General features: G+C 56.2%; 1 protein-coding gene across 10 annotated transcripts in view; it reads left to right on the forward strand.

Annotated features, from left to right (window-relative positions):
* LOC138740799 (girdin-like) overlaps positions 1–14727 on the forward strand; it is a 54792-nt gene extending 40065 nt beyond the window's left edge. For 4 of the 10 annotated variants that reach the window (XM_069893908.1, XM_069893904.1, XM_069893903.1 and 1 more), the window contains 7 exons: positions 782–968; positions 1778–1923; positions 2613–2705; positions 4473–4669; positions 7635–7850; positions 10375–10446; positions 12704–14727. In XM_069893908.1, the coding sequence (XP_069750009.1) occupies positions 782–968; positions 1778–1923; positions 2613–2705; positions 4473–4669; positions 7635–7850; positions 10375–10446; positions 12704–12762 (970 nt within the window). In that variant the 3' untranslated portion in view covers positions 12763–14727. Of the gene's footprint in view, positions 1–781; positions 969–1777; positions 1924–2612; positions 2706–4472; positions 4670–5683; positions 5846–7634; positions 7851–10374; positions 10447–12703 lie in introns of those variants that run through there. The other 6 variants (XM_069893907.1, XM_069893905.1, XM_069893906.1 and 3 more) reach the window with 6 other exon arrangements.
* The last annotated feature ends 1852 nt before the right edge of the window (positions 14728–16579 follow it).

Here is a 16579-nt window from a genome sequence, read left to right on the forward strand (position 1 = left end):
CGAGCCACAGGAGAGAACATGAAAACTCCACACGTGGAGATGGGGATTAAAGCTATGCACCTATCGCCAACAATGGTGTTCTCGGTGACGATCCAGTTCACAGGGCCGATGTTCTCTGTCTCCCTGGAGATGGGAAAGGCCTCCCATCCCCTTACCCACAGCCACCCCTTCAACTGTAGCTGTCTGACTCAAAGGCCCATTGTGGGGACAGGATCTAGGTAAAAGGCCCAGAGCGGGGACAGGGCCTGGGACAGGGGCCCAGAGCGGGGGAAGGGCCTGGGACAGGGGCCCAGAGCGGGGGAAGGGCCTGGGACAGGGGCCCAGAGCGGGGGAAGGGCCTGGGACAGGGGCCCAGAGCGGGGGAAGGGCCTGGGACATGGGCCTAGAGTGGGGACGGGGTCTAGAGTGGGGACAGGGCCTGGGACAGGGGCCCAATGAGGTCGGGAGACGTGGTGGGGTGACAGGGTGTGAGCCCAGTGTTTGGAGGAAATGCACCCCCTTGCCCCACATTCCCCTTCACTCCTCGTCACTCGCTCCTTGCTCTGCCCTCTCACCTCATGCTAATCCCTTGCCCTGTCCCTCGTTGGACGCCCTCTCACACCTCACTCTGCCCCGTCACCTTTTCTGCTCACCCCTTGTCCTGCCATTTTACTTCATGCCCCTCATCCCTTGCCCCCCCCCTTTCCTTGCTCCACATCCTCTTTCCCCCTCACCCCATCCCCCCCCCCCATGTCTCTCGGCGGTGTTACCCAATGGCCAGCGTGCCTCTCTCTCTCCCCAGGCTGAGCCAGATCCACGGGGAGGGGCAGCGGCAGTGGGAGGAGCTGCAGGGGGAACAGCAGGCACTGAAGGGGCAGCTCCAGGCCTTGCAGCAGGAGAAGGCACGCACAGAGGTCGAGCACGGCGTCCTGAAGGAGCAGTACCAGCAGCTAGATGTGCGCTGGACCACGCTGAGCAGCCACTGCGAGGTACGCACGCACCCCTCTGCAGTCACAACGGAAACGGGCACAGATGCACAAACACATAGATACACACACAGACACAGCATGCACTCACAGAAATACACATACACTCACACATACAAGCATGAATACAGATGCACGCATACACATACGTGCACACACAGGTACATGCACATGCGTGCGCACACACAGAGACACAAACACATGCCCACATACATGTGCGCACAAAGAGACACAGACACACACGCACATACATAATACACACACACACATAAAATACACTCGGACAATGACAGATGCTGAAAGAGTTGCAAATACAAGTGGATGCATACGGAGTGTCAAATACACAGGTTGACACAAAGACACACACAGGTAAACACAGTCAGACACACACTCACAGTCAGACATGCTCACTCACAGCTACACATTCACAAGCACAAACACTATAACAGTCGGACACTCATTCACAATCAAACAACCCATTTACAGTCGGACAGACACACCCTCACAGTCAGACAGAAACATAGTTGTCTCGCTCACACACACACACACACACACACACACACACACACACACACACACACACACACACACACACACACACACACACACACACACACACACACACAAAATCGGTCACGTTCACAGACAGGTGCACGCACACCATGGTACAGACACACATACCACAAAGGGTGTGGGATGGTCAGCAGGAACAAGGGAGGTCTGCGGGGGCTGTGGGACGGTCAGGGCAGCCCCGAGGTCGGTGGGGGTAGGTAATGACTGGTATGATTCACCATTCACCCCGCCCCCCATAGCTCCTGGGACAGCTGAAAGGGAACCTGGAGGAAGAGAACCGGCACCTGATGCAGCAGCTCCAGGCCCTGACCCATGACAACAGGGCCCTGCTGGAGAAGAGCGCCGAGAGCAGGGACCTGTATCACGAGGAGCAGCGACAGTACACGTGAGTTCCCCACCCCCCGTCTCCCTCGCTCTGACCCCACCTGCTACCTGGTCCCACCCTCCCCCGGACCCCCTTTCCATCACCCCCACCCTTCCACCCTTGGGCCCTTCCCTTTTACCCCACCCCTCAAACCCCCTCCCTCATCCCAACTTCCTCCTGGTCCCATCACCCTCCCCAGACCCCTCCATTGCCTCCCCCAGACCCCGTTCCCTCTCTCTCATCCCCAACGCCCCCAACCCCCTCACTCACCCCCCTGCCCCAGTTCCTGCCCCAGTTCCCGCTCCCTCACCCAATCCCTCCCCCCCCATCAGAGGGGGATAAACCCCATCCTCTCCAACCCTCCTCATGGGGGGTAAACCCCGAACCCCTCCCACCCCTCCCTGCATGATCACTCCCCCATCCTTGGTTGTGTAAACCCCCCCCTCGACTCCCTCCCCTCCTCTGACAATATCCCACCTGAACCCCTCCCCCAGAACTCTTCAACTGACCTCCCTCTCCTCCGACACTCCCACATGCCCCTCCCTCACCTCACCTCCCCCCCCCCCCCGAGTGACCACTCCCTCCCTCCATGAGACCCTGGGATCGCCGCTTCTCCCGACTCCGAGCCAGTCCCGACGACATCTGTGCTTGGGTATTCCCCACCCCTTGGGTTTCCGCCCTGCACCTCACTGCTGTCTCTGCTGCCCCAGGGACAAGCTTAACAAACTGCGGAGAGAGAAACAGAAACTGCTGGAAAAGATCATGGACCAGTATCGAGTGGTGGAGCCTGTGGCTCCCCGGAGGTAATGCGCATGCGTGTGTGTGTGTGTATATGTGTACACATGTGTTTACATGTGTGTGTGTGAGACTGTGTGTGTCTGTGTTGGTGTGTGTGTTTGTTTTGTGTGTGTGTGAGAGACTGTGTGCGTCTGTCTGTGAGTGTGTGTGTATCCATGTGTGTGTGTGATAGAGTGTCTGTCTATGAGTGTGTGTATACACGTGTGCTTTTGTATGTGAGTGTGTCTGTGTATGTGTGCGTGTGTGTCTGTCTGTGAGAGTGTGTATACACATGTGCTTTTGTATTGAGTGTGTATGCGTGTGTGTATGTGAGAGACTGTGAGTGTGTGTGTATCCATGTGTGTGTGTGTGTGCGTGCATGGACTCTGAGATGCCGAGGGTCTTCCCTGGAGAGGTGATATCCGATGCTGCGCGCAGAGGTGTCCTGCACTGAGAACGTCATGGAAACAGAGCTCTCAATCTCAACCCACCCCCCACCCCCGCTGCATACTCACAATTCTGCCGTTTCGTGGACAGGGTGCCCCCCCCCCCCCCCGCCCCACACTGGGAAGGAGGAGGGCGAAGAGTTTATTACCAGCGCCATTGTGCACTGAAATTCTCACTTGCTACTTGTTTTTAAAAAGAACCCGAGAATATTATACCAAATTAAATGTAAATCCTGCAGAGGGCCTCCTGGGTCCCTTTGCATCTGGCTATTTTCAATTTTCTCCCCACGTAGAAAACAGTCAGCCCCCTGATATTTTCTTTCCTGACCAAAGTGCAAGACTATTCAAAGTTGCATTTCATTTGCCACTTCTCTGCCCAGCCCCCCTGTTTCCCCCATGCCACCCACTCCTGCACTGACCGTCCTGACACCCGCAAACCCGGCCGCAAAGCCACTCGTTCCGCGATTGTTGGTCGGCCTCGTGTGGGTCCCACAGGTTAAGAACCGGTCCGGACCAGACCAGACAAAGTGCACAGGGCCACAGGGCTGAGATGCTAAATAAACCCACGCACACAATACACAAGCGGTAAACACGCACTTTGGAGAACGAGGGAGAAACCGACAGAAACTGGGGAAATTCCTTAAATGCATACATTCAACAATCAGGATCAAGGTGATACGTGCCCCGCCCTTTGGAGATGGATCTTGCTCCCCGTCCTCGGGACTCACCCCAGCCTAGTGCGAAAGGCACTACTTACATGCCACGAGAGGTCAAAAGAGGCAGAGCAAAGGGGGAGCATGGTCCTTTATAGTTCTGCAGGCTCAGGATTGGGGGTGGGGGGGGGGCAGTCCCTCAGGGCAGGCCAGGCCCTGTTGGCTGCTGGGGCCAATGGCTCGAAGCCAAGCTCAGGGGGGTCAGCCTGGGCCAATGGACTGCAGCCCCCTGGCGACTTGGGGGGGGGGGGTGCTGATCGCAAAGGTCACCTTGACCACTTGACCACGACTGGCATGTGGTGTGGCCCCTGGCTGGGAGTGCCGCCCTGTGGCACCCCACGACCTCAATCCTGTACAATTAAAAAAAGCGACCCCCCCTCCCTCCCCAATGCCGACCCCCTGTTACAGCCATGGTCCTGGTAGCGGTTGGCACAATGACCTTTCGGCACCAGCAATCAGTGGGAGGTGTAGGTTAATAGGGCGTAAATTGTGCGGCATGGGCCAGAGGGGCCTGTCACCGTGCTGAATCTTTAAAAACAAAACCTCTCTGCAGGACATCAGGGGGGAGGGTGAGAGAAGGGGTGGTGGAGGGTGAAATGACAGGTTAATTCCGTGTCCGGATGACGGGATGCAGGCTCCCCTCACGCTCTCCCAGCAGGAAGGGGAACTGGATCGCCGACAAGATGAAGAAGCTGATCAAACCACGGAAGGAGATGGGCAAGGACCAGCTGAGGCCGCACTTCATCAACCCCACCAGCAGCCTCGAAATTCCCGAGGGGATTGTCCACCTCTCCCAGCTGGAGAACGGCCCCGAGATGGACCAGCCCAGTGGTGAGTGGGGGGGTGGGGAGGAGACCAGGGCGGTCGGATGCGGAGCCCGGAGAATGGGGTGGGGGCGTTGGCTGGGCGCTGATACTGAAGGTGGTAGGTGAACGGGAATTGGGGAGGCGCGCCTTGTCACACTCACCAGCTGGCACCCTTCCTCCAGTCCTGCAGGCCACCCCGGGTGAACCGATTCAAAATGATTCCCCCAGCGCGATTTGACCCCTGTGTGCCGGTTCATGCTGGCACGTTAACCGGTAGATTGGTGGTTAGGATCAGGGGAAGCCGAACCTGTTGGGGCCCAAGCACCTTTCTCCATCCCTGGATCCTCGGCCTCCTCAATCAGGCCGGATCGGAAACCCAACACCGTCCCAGGGCTGCTAACCCTGCTGGCCCGTGACCACGCGGCAGGACGCAGTTCTAACTGCCTCGCCAACGCCACAGCTGCGGTGGGGCTCGCCAGCTCACAGAGAGGGGGCAAACGATCTGAACAGGAGGCCAGGGTGGGGGAAGGACGGAGACCTGCTCTCTGCTGACCTCTGCCGAGGTTGTCCGGGGCACCAAGGTCCTTGGCGTACACCCTCCTGTGCCAGGAGTGCTCTGCAGTTAGCAAGGTGGTTTAAGCAAGTCGAACCACAGGTCCACAAGATTCTGAGAGGCAGAGACAGGGTGGACAGCCAGTGCCTGCTTCCCTGGGGCAAGATCAGCAAACACAGGAGGATGTCTGTACAAAGTGCAGGGGAGACGTAGGGGGGGAGTTATGGGGGCCTGGAACACCTTGCCAGGGGGTGCTGGCAGATGCTGTTACAATAGGGGCATTTAAGAGATGGGCAGATGGATGGTTATGAGATTGGGAGGGCTTAGCATTTTGTGGGGGTAGGAATATATGGGTCAGCACCACATTGTGGGCCCAATGGCCTGTACTGTGCTGTAAGAGTTCTGCCATAATTACTGCATTAATCCTCAATTCGGACTCTGCACACCGAGCATAAATAGGCTGCAATTCGCCTATTGTCATGACAGATGGAATATTGCTGGCTCCCCACTCAGCCCTGGGTCACCTCGAAAACAGCAACTCACACATATAGCTGCTCTTCGTCGACTACAGCTCGGCGTTCAGCACCATTATTCCCTCCATGCTGGTCAAGAAGCTACAAACTCTGGGCCTCTGTACCCCCCTCTGCAACTAGATCTTTGACTTACTCATCGGAGACCAAGTCAGTATGAACTGGAAACGTCTCCTCCTCACTGATCACCAACACAGGTGCACCCCAAGGGTATGTGCTCAGCCCACTGCTCGACCTGTGACTGTGTTGCCAGGCACAATTCCAACACCATCTACAAGTTTGCCGATGACAGTTGTCAGAATCACAGACGGCAACAAAAAAGCGTACAGGAGGGGGATCGATCAGCTCGTTGAACGGTGTCACGACAATGACCTTGCGCTCAACGTCAGCAAAACCAAGGAGGTGATTGTCGACTACAGGAGGAAGTCAGGGGAGCACGACCCAGTCTTCATCAAGGGCTCAGTAGTGGAGAGGGTCAAGAACCTCAAATCCTGGGGGTCAACATCTCCGGGGATCTGTCCTGGAGTTTCCATATCGATCCAATCACAAAGAAGCTACATCAGCAGCAAGACTTTGCAAAGTGTCTGAGGAGATTCGGGACGTCACTGAAGACTCTCGTAAACCTCAAGGGTGGTACCGTGGAGAGCATTCTGACTGGTTGCATCACTGCCTGGTACGGAGGCGCCAACCCTCAGGACAAGAATAAACTCCAGAGAGTCATTAACTCAGTCTGCAACATCACGGGCACCAGACTCTACTCCGTCAAGGATATCGAAATGAGACGGGGTCTTAAAAAAGCAGCCTCTATCCTCAGACCCCCACCCCCCAGGCCAGGCCCTCTTCACTCTGCTACTCTCGGGGAAAAGGTCCAGGAGCCTAAAGACGAGCCCAAGGGCAGCTTCTTCCCCACTGCCATCAAGATTCCCGAATGATCAATGAAACACAGACACTGCCTGACATTTCGTGCACTATTATTTTTACAGTAACGTTGTAAGATGGGTTATAATATGAACGTTTGCACTGTGACGCTGCCTCAAAACACCAAATCTGACAATAGATCCTGATTTTAAGTGACGACGACGCTTTGAACCACGCAGTTCCGTCTGCCTGCAGAACATGCAAGCGCTGTTGTTTTTTGTTGCTGCTGGCATCAGATTTTCTGGTGCTTTGGCTCCAATATTGTGGGAATTAGTATTTGTGAGCCTCAGTTGATAACTTTTTCTGAGAATGAAGTCATACGATGTAATTTAAAGGCCTAATTTTAATTTTGCCGGTTGTTTATCTCGCGACGTTCAGTGATCTATGGGAATCACATTAGTACAAAAAACATCACTAAGGATTCTGTGTGGTATGGGAGGAGGTCCATGGGGGTGTGGGAGGGAGGGGTGTGGGGTGACACCATGAATTACCGCACTGGGCAACACCAGGAGTTACCAACCCAACTGACATCACTGAATCAAGACGTTTCCCCACCCTGCTGCCCCCCCACCCTTCTCTCACTGAACAGGGTGCCCAACGACTAGCTGCTTGGGGCTGAAATGCAGCCAGAACTAGAGGATAAACCCCTTTCCAGTACGCTAGCAGGGACTGCCATCTTGCCCACTCCATAGATCGCGTTGAACGCAGCCTCTTCCCAGCCGCCCAATCTTAAAAGTCTGTTTCACGGTACACCTGGGCGCAATTCTCTATCCCCCCCCCCAGCTCTCCAGCGAAAAAGGGATGGGGGGGGTTCCTTCATTAGGAGGCCTCCACTGGGAGTCCCCAGCTCCGTGACAAACACGGACTCGTCAGTGGGACGAGTATTGGGAGGGGTAAAAGGGTGTTGGGGGGGTCAGGTCATACGGGTCAGCAGGGCCTTTGCTGAACTTGCTTCTGGCATTCCCCTCCCCTCACCCCCCCCCCCCAAGGTTCCTCGGATGCTCCAGGCCCGCCGCGGAAGAGCTCGGAGGGGACAGAGCAGCAGGGGAAGGTGGCAGAGAGGGTACGGAGGAAGCTGAGCTCCAGAGTTTACGGGACAGACACCCCCCGGCACCGGTTCCGGCAACGAAGGGTAGGCTGGGAGGAGGCAGCAGACACCAGGAACACCGGCAGCAGGGACAGTGACCCGACACTGGACGGGAAAGGTAATAGTCCCCCTTCCCCTCACCTGTACAATTCCACATTCTGTACACAGTCCCGTGTCCCGTACACAGTCCCGTGTCCCGTACACAGTCCCGTGTCCCGTACACAGTCCCGTGTCCCGTACACAGTCCCGTGTCCCGTACACAGTCCCGTGTCCCGTACACAGTCCCGTGTCCCGTACACAGTCCCGTGTCCCGTACACAGTCCCGTGTCCCGTACACAGTCCCGTGTCCCGTACACAGTCCCGTGTCCCGTACACAGTCCCGTGTCCCGTACACAGTCCCGTGTCCCGTACACAGTCCCGTGTCCCGTACACAGTCCCGTGTCCCGTACACAGTCCCGTGTCCCGTACACAGTCCCGTGTCCCGTACACAGTCCCGTGTCCCGTACACAGTCCCGTGTCCCGTACACAGTCCCGTGTCCCGTACACAGTCCCGTGTCCCGTACACAGTCCCGTGTCCCGTACACAGTCCCGTGTCCCGTACACAGTCCCGTGTCCCGTACACAGTCCCGTGTCCCGTACACAGTCCCGTGTCCCGTACACAGTCCCGTGTCCCGTACACAGTCCCGTGTCCCGTACACAGTCCCGTGTCCCGTACACAGTCCCGTGTCCCGTACACAGTCCCGTGTCCCGTACACAGTCCCGTGTCCCGTACACAGTCCCGTGTCCCGTACACAGTCCCGTGTCCCGTACACAGTCCCGTGTCCCGTACACAGTCCCGTGTCCCGTACACAGTCCCGTGTCCCGTACACAGTCCCGTGTCCCGTACACAGTCCCGTGTCCCGTACACAGTCCCGTGTCCCGTACACAGTCCCGTGTCCCGTACACAGTCCCGTGTCCCGTACACAGTCCCGTGTCCCGTACACAGTCCCGTGTCCCGTACACAGTCCCGTGTCCCGTACACAGTCCCGTGTCCCGTACACAGTCCCGTGTCCCGTACACAGTCCCGTGTCCCGTACACAGTCCCGCTTACCATATGGTCCTCCTTCCCGTACATATCCCGTGCCCCGAACACAGTCCTGCATCCCATACACTGTCCTGTGTTCTGTACACAGCCTGCTATCCTGTACACTGTCCTGTGTTCTGTACACAGCCTGCTATCCTGTACACAGTCCGCCTTCCCATACGGTCCTGGTTTCTGAACACAGTCCTGCATCCCATACATAGTTCCCCTCCCCACAGCATCCTATCCATTGGAGTCCTTCATCCCACTCACCATCCCACTCACTGACCTATCCTGTACACAGCACCCTATCCTATACAGTCCTGCATCCCATACATTGTCCCAAACACAGCTCCCTCTCCACACTCCCCTCCCTCACTACATTCACTGCCCTTCCTTTTCATGGCCCCCCCCCCTCAGAATTTCTCCCCATCTCTTTCTCTCCCCTTTCCCCCTTGTCCCTCTCTCTTCTGTTTTCCACCCCTTTCTCTTTCTCTCACCCAGTCTCCCCTTCCCTTCGTCCCCCTCTCCCCATCCCTCTCTTACCCAATCCTTCCATCTCTCCCTCCCTCCCTCTCCCATTTCCCCCTCCCCTCTCCCTTTCATTCTCCCTTACCCAGACCCTCCCTCTCCCCTCATCCCTTTCTCTCCCAGACTCTCTGACCCTCTCCCTCCCTCTAATCTCCCTCTCCCCTCTTCCCTCTCTTACCGTTTCCTCTCCCTCTCCCCCTCGTTCACCCAGTCTCTCCCCATCCAACTCGCACGTGCGTACACATACATGCACACGTGTGCACACATGCCTCCAAAATGCATGCACATATGCGCACACATACACACCCTACACATGTACATACCCATGTGTGCGCGGACTCACAAACACACATACACACTCACATGTGCACAAACACACATGTATACGCACACTCCACCACAAGTGCACACATATGTACATACACACATGCATACACACCCCCATGCTTGCGCGCACGCACGCACACACAAGCACGCACACCCTGCTGGAGGTCAGTATTGAACCCAGGACTCAGAGGCACAGAGACGTTGCTGCACCCACTGATTTTCCTGCCTCAACTGTAAAGTTTCCCTGAAGGTTTACATGTCCGGGGATGACTGGTAATAATAAACCTGGCTGTGGTGTGGTGTGGTGGGGTGGGGGGTAGGGTGGTGGGATGTGGGGGAGAGGGGATGGAGGAGGGGAGAGAACCCATTGCAGAACAGGCAGCTTACGTGGAGGGATTCAGACGGATCCAGGTTGACGACACTCACCGCGACAGGAAACGGGAGCTCTGCAAAGTGCACAGCTCAGAGGTGAAGGAAGCTGGGGCCAGTGGAGAAGCAGGAAAGGTCCAAGAGGTGAGCTCATGGGAACAGACCTGGGGGCAGGAAACTCAGTAAGGAGAGCCCATGGGATTATTCCGCAGGGGGAATGAGCCTCCGGATTAAGGAAACGGGACTTGGGAGAATGATGTTCAGGGGAAGGGCTAGCAGAGGCTGGATGGGCCTCAAGGCAGTGCAGGGGAGTGAGAGGAACCGAGCGTAACCAATCAGTGCTCTTGACTTCCAGAAATGACCAAGAACTTAGAGACGAACCACAACAAAGTGAGAGAGGGGCCAAGGGATCTGCCCACCACGGAAGGTTGGTTCTGTTTTATTTGCATATCCATCTAACTCCTCCCTGTGTGCCTTAAAGTTCAAGGAGGACCCTCGTCCTTGACTAGGTTGAACACATCACCAGGTGGGGCAACAGCCGTTCGTTCCTGTTTGTGTCTGAATTGGAAATATTGCATTAACCTCTCTCTCCCCCCTCCCCTTTCTTTCTCTCTCCCCCTCCCCTTACTCTCCCCCTCCCCTTACTCTCCCCCTCCCCTTACTCTCCCCTCCCCTTACTCTCCCCCTCCCCTTACTCTCCCCCTCCCCTTACTCTCCCCCTCCCCTTACTCTCCCCCTCCCCTTACTCTCCCCCTCCCCTTACTCTCCCCCTCCCCTTACTCTCCCCCTCCCCTTACTCTCCCCCTCCCCTTACTCTCCCCCTCCCCTTACTCTCCCCCTCCCCTTACTCTCCCCCTCCCCTTACTCTCCCTCCCCTTACTCTCCCCCTCCCCTTACTCTCCCCCTCCCCTTACTCTCCCCCTCCCCTTACTCTCCCCTCCCCTTACTCTCCCCTCCCCTTACTCTCCCCCTCCCCTTACTCTCCCCCTCCCCTTACTCTCCCCCTCCCCTTACTCTCCCCCTCCCCTTACTCTCCCCCTCCCTTACTCTCCCCCTCCCCTTACTCTCCCCCTACCCTTACTCCCCTCCCTTACTCTCCCCCCTCCCCTTACTCTCCCCCTCCCCTTACTCTCCCCCTCCCCTTACTCTCCCCCTCCCCTTACTCTCCCCCTCCCTTACTCTCCCCCTCCCCTTACTCTCCCCCTCCCCTTACTCTCCCCCTCCCCTTACTCTCCCCCTCCCCTTACTCTCCCCCTCCCCTTACTCTCCCCTCCCCTTACTCTCCCCCTCCCCTTACTCTCCCCCTCCCCTTACTCTCCCCTCCCCTTACTCTCCCCCTCCCCTTACTCTCCCCCTCCCCTTACTCTCCCCTCCCCTTACTCTCCCCTCCCCTTACTCTCCCCCTCCCCTTACTCTCCCCCTCCCCTTACTCTCCCCCTCCCCTTACTCTCCCCCTCCCCTTACTCTCCCCTCCCCTTACTCTCCCCCTCCCCTTACTCTCCCCCTCCCCTTACTCTCCCCCTCCCATTTCACACACACACTCTCTCTCTCTCTTCCTCTGATCGGACCCCACCCACTGAGCTCCAGGTGTGATCAGCCTGGCCTCAGAGTTCTTCGCCCTGCACCCCTGTGACTCAGACGTCTCTACACAGCCTCCTTACCCCAGTGCCGCTGCGCTCTTCAGGCCCAGACCCCTCCCTGCTCACCTCTGGTTAGCGCAGCCTCCTCTGGGAAACTCCTGGAAAGACCCCTTCCCATAACCAGTGGTGGGTTAAGTAACACCCAGGCCCCAAGGCTGAACATTAGTAAGGCCTCCCCCCCCCCCCCCCGACCTTGCCCCCCTGCCCCACCATTGAATAGAGTGGCGTTGTTACATTAAATAACATATTAGGGGGGTCTTCAAAGAGGTCGATATTGACCTCTGGGAGTCGATGGGACAATCCAAGGAGTCACAAAATGCCAGGAGGTTGATAAACACCGGGGGGGGGGGGGGGGGGTCGAAAGAATTGTAGAGTCTGACATCCGCGCTCCTGTCCAGGAGCCCGAGGTCCCCGTTCCTCCTCCATTCCGGTCCTCGAGGCTTAATCCTACTTAGCCCAATGGTTAATCCAACCACAACCCTTCAGCAACCTGTCCCTGCCTCGGGAGTGTGTGATGAGACAGTGTGGAGGGAGCTTCACTCTGTGTCCGACCCCGGGAATGTGTGACAGACGATGTGGAGGGAGCTTCATTCTGTGTCTGACCCCGGGAGTGTGTGACGGGACGGTGCGGAGGGAGCTTCACTCTGTGTCTGACCCCTGGAGTGTGTGATGGGACGAGAGGAAAGTAAAAGGGTGGGGGGGGGGGGGTGTTGAGTAGAAATAACACAGCGGGTGGAGTCGGAGATTGGGGAGCAAAGGGGAATGAATCTGGGATCTGACGCATGAGGCCATAACGGTCACCTTCAGGGGGATGTGAAGGGTGGATGGAACCAGCTGGGTTGGTGGTGGGTCCTTCTGGTCAACCTTGGTGGTGGGGGGGGGGGGGTGTGGAGGGGAGAACGAGGTTACAAAATGGGGAGGTGTGCATCCCGATGGATGAGTGAGCTTCCCGTGTCCACTGTGGGGGTTGTTTATTCTGAAGATTGTTTGCTGACACAGCCTTATGCTTCCCCCTATCCCCCCCCCCCCACCCTTGCCCTCCAGGTGTGAGTCACACAGAAAGCAGGGAGGGAGAGACCCCTGTGTCTTCGTTGTACCAATAACCGTCCAAGAGCCAGGAGCCGCCTCTGCCATTGCCTCATCGTCCTGCTCCGAACCACACTGCATCTGAGATGCGAGTCGCTGGTTCAAATCCTGCCCGGGAATTTAAACTGGACTTTTTAAAAAATAGATAATATCAGGAAAAGAGTGACGTTATCCAAGGGTGAAGGGGAGAAATGGACCATCCTCTTTCTGGCTGTACAAATTGAAGGGAGGCAGTTCTCTGATTGGCCGGGATGGGGAGCAGAGGGCAGCCGGATTCGGGTGGAGCGGACCACCGGAAGGACCCCACTCCACCGCTGAACTGAGGGACGGAGAGGCACTGGCGAATCCCCCCTCCTTCCCCACTCCCATCCCCCGTGTGGGCTTGAGCTGTCGGGACAGGAATATTTCACCCCCCCCTCCATCATTGACCCGCGACTGGTTAAAGTCTCTACATCTTTGCAGGTGGTTCAAAGGCTCCCTGAACTTCCAGCCCACAGGACGCAGAGGCCATTCATGCCATCAACTCTGTGCTGGCTCTCAGGAAATGTTACACCCCACCTGATTACGCTGGACAACAACTTCTTTTCAAAAGGTTTTGCTTCCTGTAAAGAAATGGGGGGATTACGACAGACAACGTCAAGCTGAACACAAAGATAATTTTAGATCTGCTTCATCATGTAGGAAGTTGGAGAAACATTAACTGTTATCGAGTTTGACACTCGGCTGACCTGAAAAATGACTTTCGTTCGTACTCAGCATCTGATGCCTCCCAACAGTAGGCAGCCAGCACCGATGGATTCCAGGGGTCCGACGCCGGCTTTTCCACGGTCACAGCGTTCCGGCGGAGCCTTTCACTGCGCTCGTCGCTAACCATGCCAGGACCAGCGGGGAAGACGTCCAAGGCCGAATTTTCAATGACGTGTCACACTTGGCCGCATGAGGTAAAATTAAAATGTGGAAGGAAATCACAAAAAATAGGTTACACCTGAAAGAAAACGGCATGATAGAAGAATGTTCAGGTGATTTTCATGATCAGCGGCCCCAAAAATGCATAAAATACACCCCAAAATTTCCAGGAAGCTGAATCTTCGTTGTCCAGCGTAAGCAGTTCAACATCGTCAAGGACCCCACCAATAAAGCCCCACCCGATAATTTTCCATGTAATATATTTTCTCTCCTGCCTGTCAACTCACTCCCAATTCTCTTACCATCCCCCCTCCCCCCAGCACCACAAAGGGGTTGGAAGGATGCAGGAATCTGCTCCCTTTTGCCACGGGTGCAGGGAGAGAAGTTTGTTTAACAAGCAGACTCACGACAAGTGAGATGCCATGCTGTACTGGGAGGTTCGTTGGGATTATGATTTGTGAGTTGACAGGGCGCTGGCCTTCGTTAGTCGGGTCATTGCACTCAAGAGTCGCTGCGGTTCTGTAAAACTCCGGTTGGACCACGCTTGGAGGTTTGCGGAAGCACACAGTAAATGATGGAGGAACTCGCCCCGGCCACCTGCCAGAGCCCCCGCCCCACCAGATTGCAGGTCCTCGCCCCAACCACCCATCTGAGCTATCAGCACCCCAGCCGCCCATCTGAGCTCCCGATTCCCCAAACGATGCCTGAGCCCTTCTTCAAGGTACATTAAGACTGACCTGGGGGGGAGGGGTCCAGACCAATGAATGGTGTTCACTGGATGTGATAAGAGGAGAGGTGAGAATTGATTTCACCTCCATGAAAAGTGACAGAGGGAAGAGAGAGAGAGCTGGGGTAAAGGGGACGGGGAGGAATGGGGTGGTGGAGACGAGTTTAACAGAAAGCGGAGAGGTCGAGAGTTGCGTCCAGTTCTGGTCACCTCATTGCAGGAAGGATGAAGCCACCTGGGAGAGGGTGCAGAGGAGAAGTTGCCTGGAATGGAGAACAAGTTTGACAAGGCTTTTCTCTTGGTTTCCCCAAAATGAACTTCATTCACAATAAATTATTTACCAACAAAACCCGTTCTAAGTCGATTCACCTTGCTGGTGTCAACCTTTGTTCTCTGTTTGCCTGATTACCACCACTGGGTACCTTGTCGACACTCCTCCCACCCTCCCCCGCCCCCATTGGTTGACGGGCTTCCCCATGGTCTCAGGCCCTCCATGCCAAGCCTCAGCGCACCCCCCTCTCGCAGCCTGGAATGACTCCAGTCGCTGGAAGACCCGTGGGTTCCAGGTGAGCCCGAGTGCGCCTTTCACGGGGCCAATGGTCCTCCAGCAGTTTCCGGGAACAGCACTCTGTTCCACTACCCTGGGGATGAGCCGTGACAAGGACTCCCCTTTCCCCCGCATTCAGCAAAGGGGAGGGTGGGGGGGGTGACTGGTTTCACCCCAGTCATCCCGAGGTGGGTCGTAGATGAAGGATGGTCCGACAAAGGAGAAAGGAGGAAGAATAGGGAGGGGGAGGGTCCAGATCAACAGACAAAAGGTGTTCATTTTTTTACAATTTAGACACAGCATGGTGACAAGTAAACTACAACCCCCTCCCAATTTTGAACGCTGGGAGTCCCACGCAGACACAGGGAGAATGTGCAAACTCCTCCCTGACAGCGTGGAATTTCGATCCTGGTCCCAATTGCTGTAAAGGTGCTGCGCCCACCGCCATGCCAACCATTGCCACCCCCACCCCCCATCGGATGTGATAAGGGCAGAGGAGAGAACTGATCTGTGAAAGGAAACAGAGAGAGAGATGGGGGAAGAGGTTGATGGAAACTGGAGGGGGTCAATGTTAATGCCCTCCAGTTGGAGGGTTCTCAGATGGATGATGAGGGATGGTTCTTCCAATTTGCGGGCAGTGCATGAGATCAGGGATGGACACATCAGCGAGGGAATGGGGGTGGGGAACTGAAATGGGTGGCCACTGGGAGATCCACGCTATTGCAATGGACAGAGCTGAGGTGCTCCACAACGTGATTTCCTGCTCTACGTCCGACGTAGAGGGGACCACAACGGGAGCATCGGATCCAGCAGGTCACCTTCTGCAGATTCACAAGCAAAAGGTTGCTTCACGTGGAAGGACTGTTTTGAGCCCCGAATGATGCTGAGGGAGGAGGGGCGGGTGCAAGTGGAGCATCCCCTGAAGTCATGGAGGGTGGGTGCCCAGGGGACGATGGGTGGATGAGGGAGTCACAATGGAAGGTGGAGAGGGGAGTAGATGGTGAAAATGGCAGAGGGGAATGTTCTGGATGTGGAGGCTGGTGGGGTGGTAGGAGAGGGTGAGGGGAATCCTGCTCTTGTTGCGGGTGGGGGCTGAGGAAGCCAGGTAATGGAGGATGTGTGGGTGAGGGCTGAGTTGATGGTGGTCGAGGGAAAGCCACGTGGTTTGAAGGAGGAGGATATCTCTGATGATCTGGCTGGACGTCCTCATCCTGGGGGCAGATGCAATGGAGGAATTGAGAGAATGGATGGAATTTTTCCAGGAGACAGGGTGGGAAGAGATGTAATCAAGGTAGTTGGTAAATTTGACATACCATTTTGGCCCACAAGTTCAAGCCACCCGATTTACCTCCCATTAGTCTAAAACCCCCGGTATGTGTCAGGATGGTGGGAGGAAACTGAGCCCCCAGGGAAAACCCACACAGACATGGGGAGAATGGACAAACTCCTCGCAGACAGCGCAGGATTTGAGTCCTGGTCCTGATTGCTGGTGCTGTAAAGGTGCTGTGCCGACTGCCAGGCCAGCTGTGCCACCCCATTTATAGGTGTCAGCCAAGAGTTTGTCTCCCAAGATGGATAGAGAGAGAGAGGAAAACAGTGAGAGTGTCGCTGGAGATGGGTCGAGTGAATTTGAGGTCGGGGTGGAAGTCAGCAG

Source organism: Narcine bancroftii, chromosome 8 (genome assembly GCF_036971445.1).
Source record: "Narcine bancroftii isolate sNarBan1 chromosome 8, sNarBan1.hap1, whole genome shotgun sequence".
Taxonomy (NCBI): domain Eukaryota; kingdom Metazoa; phylum Chordata; class Chondrichthyes; order Torpediniformes; family Narcinidae; genus Narcine; species Narcine bancroftii.